Source organism: Crotalus tigris, unplaced genomic scaffold (assembly GCF_016545835.1).
Source record: "Crotalus tigris isolate CLP2741 ecotype Arizona unplaced genomic scaffold, ASM1654583v1 scf7180000017989.1554031673:749699, whole genome shotgun sequence".
NCBI lineage: Eukaryota > Metazoa > Chordata > Lepidosauria > Squamata > Viperidae > Crotalus > Crotalus tigris.
In genome coordinates, this window is record NW_024096759.1 from 737,689 (window position 1) to 749,369 (window position 11,681).

General features: G+C 49.0%; 1 protein-coding gene across 1 annotated transcript in view; it reads right to left on the reverse strand.

Moving 5' to 3' along the window:
* LOC120309290 (complement C2-like) overlaps window positions 1–8,864 on the reverse strand; it is a 70,784-nt gene extending 61,920 nt beyond the window's left edge. The window contains exon 1 of the mRNA XM_039346371.1: window positions 8,689–8,864. Coding sequence (XP_039202305.1) covers window positions 8,689–8,728 — 40 coding nt within the window. The 5' untranslated portion in view covers window positions 8,729–8,864. The remainder of the gene's footprint in view (window positions 1–8,688) is intronic.
* Between the last annotated feature and the right edge of the window lie 2,817 nt (window positions 8,865–11,681).

The following is an 11,681-nucleotide window of genomic DNA, read 5'->3' on the forward strand; positions in this document are numbered from 1 at the left end:
GAAGTCTGCAAAGAATTTGCAGATGTTTTCAGCCCCCAGCTGGGCACATTCAAAGGACCACCTGTGTCCTTAAAGCTAGACCCCACTGTCACTCCCATTAGGATTAAAGCAAGAAGGGTCCCTTTTGCTTTAAAAAGTAAGATTGACACTGAACTAGACAAACTAATCCAACAAGGAATCCTAGAACCTGTTGATTCCAGCCCGTGGGAGACCCCCATTGTCACGCCTCTAAAGGCAAATGGGGACATTCGCATTTGTGCTGATTACAAATGCACACTCAATAAGGCATTGCAGCAACATGCCTATCCTGTTCCTGTGGTCAGTCACATCCTGGCCTCTCTCAAGGGGGGGCGTGTTTTTGCAAAGCTTGACCTAGCTCAAGCATATCAACAGCTGCCTGTTGATGATGATGCTGCCATAGCTCAGACCATTGTGACCCACAGGGGAGCCTTTAAAGTAAAAAGGCTACAGTTTGGAGTAAATGTCGCTCCTGGGATTTTCCAAAGCGTAATGGAAAACACACTACGAGGTATACCAGGGGTCTGCCCCTACTTTGACGATGTCTTGATTGCAGGAGACTCCACACACATTCTAGCTGAAAGGCTTAGGGCTGTCCTGTTAAGATTCAGGAAATCAGGCCTCAAGCTCAGAAAAGACAAATGCAAGATTGGGGTGCCTTCTACTGAATTTCTGGGATTCAAAATTGATGCTGCTGGGATTCATCCTGCTGAATCCAAACTAACTGCTATTTTAGAAGCACCCAGGCCAAAGTCTAAGGCCGAACTTCAGGCCTTCTTAGGCCTCCTGAATTTCTACAATTCTTTCTTCCACATAAAGCTAGTGTAGCTGAGCCTCTTCACAGGCTACTAGACAAACAAGCTGTGTGGCTGTGGTCACAAGCACATGAGGCTTGCTTTAAAGAAGTCAAGGCCTTGCTCACTTCTAACAGTGTTCTTGCACATTTCAACGAGTCTCTCCCTGTGTGCATCGCTTGTGATGCGTCCCCCTACGGGGTTGGAGCTGTCCTGAGTCACCTCAGGTCTGATGGAACTCAGGTTCCTATTGCATACTACTCCAGAACACTGTCTTCTGCCGAGCGCAACTACGCTCAGATAGACAGGGAGGCTCTGGCTGTTGTTGCTGGAATTAAAAAATTCCACGATTTTCTATATGGCAGGCATTTCACGGTCTTCACTGACCATAAGCCTCTGCTGGGACTGTTTACCACACGTAAGCAGACTCCCCACATCATTTCCCCTAGAATGCTTAGGTGGTCTATTTTCTTGTCTGCATATGATTTTTTTTCCTTACTCCACAAGCCTGGAAAAGAAATGGGCCATGCTGATGGCCTCAGTAGATTGCCTCTGCCAGTAATAGAAGCTGACCCTGCGCCAGCTGTCAACATTCTATCAATCCAAGCCTTGCCCGAGCTCCCTCTTAGTGCCAGGGATGTTACCGCTGAAACGGGTACAGATCACACACTTTCACGTGTCCGCTCCTGGGTCCTGTCCGGGTGGCCTGAGCACTGCCCTAGTCCTGAGTTTCAGAGTTTCTGGTCCAAAAGAAACGAACTGTCCCTTTCTCAGGGTTGTCTGCTTTGGGGAAACAGAGTTGTCATTCCCACCTCAATGAGGACTAGGGTCTTAGAATCCCTCCACGAGGGTCATCCTGGCATTGTCCGTATGAAGGCTCTTGCACGAAGCCACTTGTGGTGGCCTGCTTTAGATAAAGATATTGAGGCTAAGGTGCACGCATGCCACCTCTGCCAACGATCTCGCCCAGAGATGCCCCAAGCTCCTGTGCATAGATGGGAGGAAACACAGTCCCCATGGTCTAGGGTGCACATTGACTACGCTGGGCCCTTTCAGGCCAGTTCTTCTTGGTCCTTGTTGACAGCCATTCAAAATGGCTTGAGGTTGTACCTGTCTCATCCACCACCACTGCAAAGACTATTCAGGTACTGAGGGGAATTTTTGCTGCACACGGGCTTCCAGATGTCATTGTGTCTGACAACGGCCCTCAATTCACTTCCTCCGAATTCCAACTTTTTCTTACCGGCGAGCCTGATTCGGCAGCCACGTCTGCGCCCTTTTCACCCGTCCCCAACGGTATGCGAACCATATGGTGCGCATCGCAAGGACGCCTTGAAGGAGACTCCCCTGCGTGGACTGGGCTCCACCGTTTGCTGACTTTCTCCTTTCTTATCGCACCACAGAACCGTCCACTTCTACAGGGGAATCCCAGCGAACTTCGTGTGTGCGCCAACTTACCTACTAACTTGCCGGTTGCATCACGGACAGACTGCCTCCCTCTATCCTCCATCCTATGGCCCTAGACCAACTCTTGTGGGTTCCCCGTTTTGGGCTCGCAATTAACGGGCCTGGTCAGACATGGGTCCCCGCTTCTGGGTCCAGGATCACAGGTCCTCTCTCCTACGAGGTTGCCCTGGACAACGGTCGTGTCCTGCGTCGGCACATCGACCAACTTCGCTCTAGGCGAGACTTTTCTGCTGAGACTCCTGGGTCTTTTCCAGGGGGGGAGGGGGACTCTTTGGAGCAAAGGGAAGGGCAAGAGTTACTGCCCATCTCCACTGAGGGAGCCACAAACGGCCCATCCCAGGGTTCCGCGAGAGCTCCGAACAAGAATTCCATGAGCTTACCTAACTACCAGGCATCCACGCCTACTCCAGCCAGGGAGTCACCCCGGGGGCATACTCACTTTCCACACACATCACACAGCACTCCAGTCACTGAGGATACCCGGGAGCATCCCAACAAATCATTCCCCGCAAGAGAGCTGGCACACAATCCCCAGAGTTGGCCTGACCTTACCGACCCCCCAAATCCTACAGGGGTCCAAACATACGCAGAGCTATCGAGGAACCAGTCCGCGCACAACACCCCTAGCAAATCAGGGAACACCTTAATTTTTGGAAAGTACAAACCCACACGAGCCCGAACACAGAATGGGGTTCAGGGAATGGACAGCCTCCTGACAGGTCTTGGACTGACCTAGGAGGTTCTACAGAGACGCCCAGCAGCGTCTATCACTTCAAGGGGCCTGAGGGTCTACAGCTAGGTAGGTCAACCAGGTCACAAAGTAACAGAAGCCCGGGCCTGACGAGCCCGGTGGGCAAGCAAGCAGGCCAGGCATCGGGGCACAGTCCTTGGAAGACACCAGGGCACAATAGAGAGAACAGGCTCACGCCTCCCTCCAGTCAGGGGACTTATGCCAGTCATCCAGAGCTAAGAAGGTCACAGAGAGCAAAGAAATCTCCCAAGTACCTAGAAGACTACATAACATTGCTGGCAAAGCAAAAGCCAGTAAACATTGGGAACATTGGGGAGCAAAATGTCGTATAAAATAAATGTTGTATGTTGGTAGTAGTTTTAGCCCGGGGGAAAGGGGTGTTATGTCCCGAGCCTTTGCAAACGGCTCGGGCGTTTGCAGGCAGTCCCGGGCAGGTGCAACGCTGCCCGGGACCAGACAGGCTGTCGCCAGCGCCGTGCGCATGCGCGGGTGCTGGCGCGGGAAAAGTAACCCATTTACCCGGGAGTTGCCTATATAAGAGGCTGCGAGGCTTTTGGGCGAGGCTGAAGCCATCTTCCTGTAAGCTGAACGCTGAATAAAAGAAACTGAGAACTCCAGCTGCTTCTCGTGTCTGCTTTCCCGCCAAGGACGCAACAATTATCTTGTCTTCTTTTATTTTATTTTTTTAATGCTTCTTCTTTGTGATGCTGGTATGGTAACCGTAACACAAAAAATAATTAAAAATTAATTTTAACCAAGTCAATATTGATGAATGTAACTCATGCAAACAAAAGCTTTTTGGGGGTCCTCCATAATATTTAAAAATGGGAAGGGGTCCTGAGAGGAAAAAAAAAGGTTAAGAAACATTGGCTTAAAGCAGGGGTAGGCAACCTTGGCTCTTTTATGATTCATGGACTTCAACTCCCAGAATTCCTGAGCCAGCATGGCTCAGCTTGGAAACCTCTCCCTTTCCCCTCCGCATGGCTGGCTCAGGAATTCTGGGAGCTGAATTAAAGCATTCTCTGCTCTATTTACATCTGAGTAGCACTTCCCCGTCCCCCAACCCACTTAATCTAAAGATCTTATACTGAAAGTCCTCCAAGGTCCCTTCCAGACCTATGATTCTATGATTTTATGACTCCAGTGGAATGAAGAGCTGGCAAGTAGATTGGCTCTTTGTAATTCCTCTCTGGACAAGGAAAGGACTGGAAATCACCCACAAGTGCTCCATAGAACTACTCCTTCCAAGGAGACCGCAAGACAGCATCTCCAGCAGATTTTGCCGATCGGTACTGAGATGACCGAGTTTTTAAGGATTTCTTTATAGATAAGAGATGGAATTTGAGAAGTGATCATTTGTTGTATTTTAAGAGAATGTGTTAAGTCAGGGCTTTTCAACCAGTGGTATGGGTACCACCTGTGGTACATTGGCACCTGGCAGGTGGTACGCGACCATCCTAGAAAAAGTGGTAGCGGGGGAGGGGAATGAGCTGAACTGGTGGCAGCACCGCACAAGCCTGAGTGAGAGATGGCTGGAGCTGCAGGGCTGTCAGGGCTCAGCGGAAGCGCCAGAATCAGTGCTGCTTTCCAGCTGATCGGCACTTCTTCGGGGCTGTCAAGGCTCAGTGGAAGTGCCAGGATCAGCGCCAGGCTCCAGCTGGAGCTCGGTGCTGATCCTGGTGCTTCTGGTGAGCCCAGAAGAAGCGCCGATCAGCTGGAATGTTGCAGCATCTCCAGGGTCTTGTGATTTACATTCAGATGCTTGGCAACTGATTCATATTTATGACGGTCACAGTGTCCCAGGGTCATGTGAAGTGACCAAAACCTGCTGCAACCACCCAGCAGATGGGGGGGAATAAAAACCAAACACCCCACCCCTGCTGCCAATCCTCAACAGAAATGCTCACAATGAAAACCTCGGACAGGAGGAAGAGCGCCGCAGGGTGGGCAGGCAGATGTCTTGCTCGGCTATGGCTTGGGGGGCATTTTTTTCAATGCCATTGTAACTTCAAACAGTCACTAAGGGAACTGTTTTAAGTCGAGGACTACCTGTATTTTATCACTTTTTTCTGGTTTTTTTTTTTTTTTTTTTTTTTGGTCATCAAGTTTTTGACACCTTGCTAAGCGACTGGTGGTGCTCGGATATTGCCATCTCCTAAAAGTGGTACAGTGGGTGAAAAGGTTGGAAAGCCCTGTGTTCAGTTACCTGTTTATACCTGCAATGAAGGGGGAAGGTCACTTCTTTTCTTTTCCTTTATCATATTTCTATTTTTTTTCTTCTGATTTTCTTCCTATTTTTTTCTCATCTTCTATTTTTTTTTTCTGTTGTTCTTTGATTGCTTTAAGTTTATATTTGTTGCTTATTATTTTTAATAAAATTACTATTTAAAAAGCAAACTGTGAGGCTCAGGCACTGCAGCACAAACTTGTCCCCAGAGCTGGTTTTTAATGTCATTTGTTCACGATGTCTCTGCCTCATCTACAGCCTGTACCTCAACCAGCTTAAACCTGCCTTCTTTAGCTGTTGCAGTTTTCCAATAGCATTTTCCCTCTCACCAGCCCAGTTTTTCCCATGCATACAGTCTTGGCATGTTTCATCAATGACGGTCCAAATCAATCAAGTGAACTACACGGGCCAAGTTCCCACAATCATCACTGCCATCCTTCAGTCTCGAGAGATTATGGTATCGTGCTCTGGAAAGAGGTCCTAAGGCAGCATCTGGTGTGGCTAAAAAGGCCAATTCAAGAGTGGCAGTCACTTCCACGCTGAGGGCAGATATAATCTGTCACCTGTCCAGTCCCTAGATTTCACTGGTTCTGGGACTGCCTCTTTGCCTCAGCCTGCCGCACAAGTGTCTCTTCGAATTAGAGAAGGTCACGCTGTGTCTTTAGCCTCCAGGCTGAACGATCAGAGGTCAAGGATTCCCAGCTGTTAATGTCCATTCCCAAGGCCTTTAGGTCCCTCTTGCAGATATCCTTATATCACAGCTTAGGTCTCCTTCTGGGGCGCTTTCCCTGCACTAGTTCTCCATACAGGAGATCTTTCGGAATCTGACCGTCAGCCATTCTCACGACATGCCCAAGCCAGCATAGACATCACTGTTTCAATAGTGTATACATGCTAGAGATTCCAGCACACTCCAGGACCGCGCTATTTGGGACTTTGTCATGCCAGGTGATGCCGAGAATACGTCGGAGACAGAGCATATGAAAAGTGTTCAGCTTTCTCTCCTGCTGTACATGAAAAGTCTAAGACTCACTGCAATACAAGAGTGTGCTCAAGACGCATGCTCTATATACCTGGATCTTTGTATGTTCTGTCAACTTACTAAGCTATACTCTCTTTGTAAGTCTGGAAAATGTGGTGGCCGCTTTACCAATATGTTTATTTAGCTCAGTATCTAAAGGGAGAGTGTCAGAGATAGTTGAGCCGAGGTACACAAAGTCATGGACAACCTCCAGTTCCTGTGCAGAGACTGTAATACAGGGAGATGGATCCACATCCTGACCCACTGACTTGTGTTTTTTTCAGGCTGATTGTTAGACCAAAGTCTTGGCAGGCCTTACTAAAACAGTCCATAAGTTGTTGAAGATGTTCAGCAGAGTGAGCAGTAACAGCAGTATCGTCAGCGAAGAGGAAATCCCGTAAGCATTTCAGCTGGACTTTAGACTGGTGAAAATGTAGCTTCCTTTGTGTTTCAGTTTGTCATGTGCAAACTCAGCTTGGATCTCCTGTAGGGCAGGGGGTCCCCAACCCCAGTCCATGGACCGGCACCAGTCCGCAGCATACCAGAAACCAGTCCGCACAAACAAGCAAAGCCCCATCCGCAGGATGCAGGTAGTACATGAAACCACACCCCCTGCGGTCCGTGGAAAATCTCTCTTCACGGAACAGGTCCCTGGTGCCCAAAAGGTCGGGGACCTCTGCTGTAGGGAAACAGATCCCATCAAGTTCTGTAGAACTTTGCTTTCAACTGCGTGAATTTCTTTGCTGGTTTATTTCCCATTATGGGTAGTCCTCGACCTATAACCAATACTGTGCCCAAAATTTTGGTTGGTAAGCAAGACAGTTGCTAAGTGAGTTTTGCCCCATTTTAGGCCCCATTTTCTTGTCTCGGTTGTTAAGTGAATCACTGCAGTTGTTACGTTAGTAACACAGCTGTGAAGTGAATCTGGCTTGCCCCCTGGCTTTGCTTGTCAGAAGGTTGCGAAAGGTGATCTCATGACCGTCGGATGCTGCAACTGTCTTAAGCACATGCCAGTTGCCAAGCATCTGAATTTTGATCACATGACCACAGGGATGTTGCAATGGCCGTGAGTGGTGAAAAATGGTCATAAGTCACTTTTCTTCAGCACTTTTCTCAGTGCTGTTGTAACTTTGAATGGTTATTAAACAAATCAAGGACTACCTGTAGAATTCCCCTTCCACCTGGGTGTAAATCTCACTACTAAACTGGTGGGATCTACAGAGAACAGGCAGAATCCAAGGACACTTAAGCGCAGCGCAGAAGGCTAGGAAAAGAAAACTAGAACTAGAGAAAGCAAAATCTTGGCAGGGGAATGGAGTAAGAGAATAACAGAGTTGGAAGGGATCTTGGAGGTCTTCCAGTCCAGTCCCCTTGTTCAAGAAGACCCTATACTAGTGGTAGCGAACTTATGGCACGCATGCCAGAGGTGGCACTCAGAGCCCTCTCTCTTGGCACGTGCGCCACCGCCAGCAGCAGATCCATCAGGCTGCCACCGCTGCCCAGAGCAGGAGCCCCGCCCAGCACAAAGGAGGTGAAGCGGCCAACTAGCAAGCTCGAGTAGAGGTGGTGGAGCAGAGGTCACCAACCATTGTCGATTAGTGGACTGGAAGAAAAGGGAGGGGGAAGCATTTTACATGCGTGCATGTGTGCATGCGGGCACGGGACCGCGAGCACGCACGTGCTGCAAATGGGTATGCTGCGTCATACTCTGCCCCGTTCTTGCGTGGTGCAGCATCTTGTATCTGCACCCAACGGCGTGGCAGCAGCCGTTTTTGCACCTTGCAGCACGGTGGCCCGCTTTTGTGCCCCTGGTTTTTGCGTGCCAGAGGCAATACTCAGAGGCGCCTCCCTGCCCTCCCCTGGCACTTAGTGATAAATAAGTGGGTTTTGGGTTGCGGTTTGGGCACTCGGTCTCTAAAAGGTTCGCCATCACTGCCCTATGCCATTTCAGACAAGTGATTGTCCAATCTCTTCTTAAAAACCTTCAGTCTTGAAGCACCCACAACTTCTGGAGGCAAGTCGTTCCCACTGATGAATCATTTCCACAGTCAGAAAATTTCTGCTTACTTCTAAGTTGGTTCTCTCCTTGGTTAGCTTGGGTCACGCAAAGGTTCTAAAGGCGGAGAGGATTTCATGGGAATTCTGCACAGGATTCGAATTCCAAACCGGGAAGAAGAAGAGTTAAAGACCGACGGGGACGCGAGGAGAAGGGTGGTCCGAAAGAGCGCCAAAGCAAATGCAAGCGTCACAAAATCGAATCGCAAGTTGGGATTATTCGAAAGCGGGCAGAAAAACAAACGAACATTGGAACCAGGTTAGAGAGAGAGAGAAACAGAGCGAGGTGCTTTGACTCCTTCCCCGCGCAAATCGTCCCTCCGGGGGCTGGATCGCTGCCACCCGCTCCCACTACCTGCCACGAAGCTGGAGAGCCAACAGAGCTCCGGGATCATGTTGCGCCGCCGAGGAATCCCGATCGCCGCTCCGCTTTCCACACCGCAGCCGCAAAAGCAGGGAAATTCCACCGCAAACGTTGCCAACCAGCCACCGAAAAGCCGCTCCGCTTTCGGTCCGCCTTTCCCGCTTGACAAAATAAACTACGCGAGCGGGAGGGGGGGGGATTGATTGGCGGGAAAAGGGAGGATTGCGCAAACTTGGTCAAAACCGGCCCCGGCTCTTTCTTGAGGTAGCCAAATCGGAGTCTTTCCTGTTGCTTCAAGTCCGGGGGGGGGGGGGGAAGAGGGGAAATCGAAGTTTTCCCTTCTTTTATTTTAACCGATCGAGATCGAAACTGCTGCGAGTCAAATGAAAATGCTGACATCGAAGGGATTTTACCCCCTGGGAGAGGGGGGGGGGAAATGCAGTTTGGCCACAGGCGTGCCTGCCCGTGCATTCACACGTAACTGAGCGACACGCGCTTGGTCCCCGCAACGTTCGTACTTGCCGCGTGGAGAAGCTGCTTTAACTTGGTTGGTTAAAATTGCTGGTTGCGGTGTCCGCGGGGGTTTTCTCGCTCAGCCTAGTCTTCCCCCTGCCCGCCTTGATTTCCCGTAAACCGAGTTTACAACACTTTAGTTCGGAGTCAAGGCTACGAACACCGCGCCCGACTTCGGTAAATACCAGGGTTTTTGCCATCCAGGTTAGATGGAGTTGTACCACAGCTCAGGGGGTATCTGAGGACAAAACCAGGAGAGCATGAAACTCCTTATGGCCGTAAGAGTTGAGGATTATGGGAACTGTAACACTACACCTCTTAGATTTGTATTTAGTGGGCACCCGGTTGGGGAAAGACTGCCTGTGACTGCTCTGCTAACTTGGCCGGATTTTAGTGATTAAACATAGAAGGAGAGGCTGTGGGCAAAGGTCTCCCTTTATAGTTGTTTATTTCATTAAAAGAAATCTCGCCCAAAACGGGGAGGGAATCCAAATAATAACTGGGGGAAATCAGCCTTTTCCACTTTGCCCTCTATCCTCAGTTATAAATTCACAACAAAATAACTCAGGGCAAAGTTATTATTTGACTGATTTTAGGATTGAGACATTATTATTATAATAATAATATTAATAATAAAGTTGGAAGGGACCTTGGAGGTCATCTAGTCCAATCTCCTGCTCAGGCAGGAAACTTTATACTATTTCAGACAAATGGCTGTCCAGTCTCTTCTTAAAAACTTTCAGTGTTGGAGCATTCACCGCTTCTGGAGGCAGGTCGTTCCACTGGTTGATTGTTCTAACTTTCAGGAAATTTCTCCTTAGTTCTAGGTCGCTTCTCTCCTTGATTAGTTTCCATCTGTTGCTTCTTGTCCTGCCTTCAGGTGCTTTGGAGAATAGCTTGACTCCTTCTTCTTTGTGGCAGCCCCTGAGATACTGGAAGACTGCTATCATGTCCCCCCTCATCCTTCTCTTCATTAAACTAGACATACTCAATTCCAGCAACCGTTCCTTATATGCTTTAGCCTCCAGTCCCCTAATCATCTTTGTTGCTCTTCTCCGTACTCTAGTTTCTAGAGCAGTGGTGGTGAACCTATGGCACGGGTACCAGAGGCGGCACTCGGAGCCCTCTCTGTGGGCACATGCAGCGTCGCCCCAACCCTGCCTCCTCCCACGGCCCCCTCCTCACTAGCAGCCCCCTGGAGGAGAGTCGCCCCTGGGCATGGCCAACATGAAGCAGTGCAGCCAAGGACATGATAGCCCCATCGCATGCAGATGCTGCTGTGGGACACAGGTGGAGGGCGTGGCCGCCATTACACTGCTGGGCTACCTGAGTGATCTGTGGTGGGCCGTAGAGGTGGTGGGTAGCCCAGTGGGCACGGTGGAGCGGGGACAGGTGGGGGGCGGTTTTGGGGCACTCTAAAAGGTTCGCCATCACTGTTCTAGAGTCTGTGGCTAAGCAAACTGTGACTGTGGCTAAGCAAAGATTAGAATCTAGGTCTTTGTTCAGACATTTTCATCACTACACAGGAATCCCAGTTCCCATTCTGTGTACAGAAGCTAACTAAAGGAGCAGCAGGTGAATTGATGTAATGGTCTGTGGGAATGATATTGTAGATCTGTGAAAGATTTGCAACCAGCCAAGACTGTGATAAATAGAATTCTTTAAGCCCAAAGGAAGAGGGTGGGTGAAAGACCCTTCTTAGTTTTGGGGAGAGTAAAAATGAAGGGAGTGAGGGGTTCTTTCAGATTTGCAAGATTCTGTTCGTGTAACCTTACAATAGGGATAAAGCTGGTAGTTCTGGGTGTGCTTCTTGTCTGGACTACTTCGTGTCGCTGATTATTGCACAGAAAGCGGGATAGCAAGCTTCAGTGCATTTCAGGCCAGTTGATGGGACAGGAATGGAAAGCAACTGGGCTGTATATTACTAAGAGGAGAAAAATTGGAGTGAAGCCTTTGCGCCCTCCAGAGGTCAGATAGGAGACGGCAGGTGAGAAATTGTCCCAAGTTAGAACGCTTCCAGTTCTGGCCAGAAGGAAAAGTTGAGAATTGTGAAACTTGGTTTCTGAAACTTGGTTTCTTTAAGATGTGTGGACTTCAACTCCCAGAATTCCCCAGCCAGCATGGCTGGCTGGGGAATTCTGGAAGTTGCAGTCCACACATCTTAAAGCTGTCAAAGCTGAGAAACACTGTTGTAATCATTGTAAAAGGCAAAAATGTAGAGTCCAGCAACATATTTTAAGAAGGGCCCAGACAAACCAAACTGAAGTACCACCAAGTATAAAGAAAGGCAGTGAGGATAAGCAAGGGTCTTCCTTCCGTTTGAGGGAACCGCTTAGATTTAGCTTTGAAAAGAAGGACAAAATAAATAAGTTCTTCCATCAGAAGGTCATAATGCACATGACATTCAAGTCATGGTTAATAATAATAATAATGATAAAGTTGGAAGGGACCTTGGAGGTCATCTAGTCCAA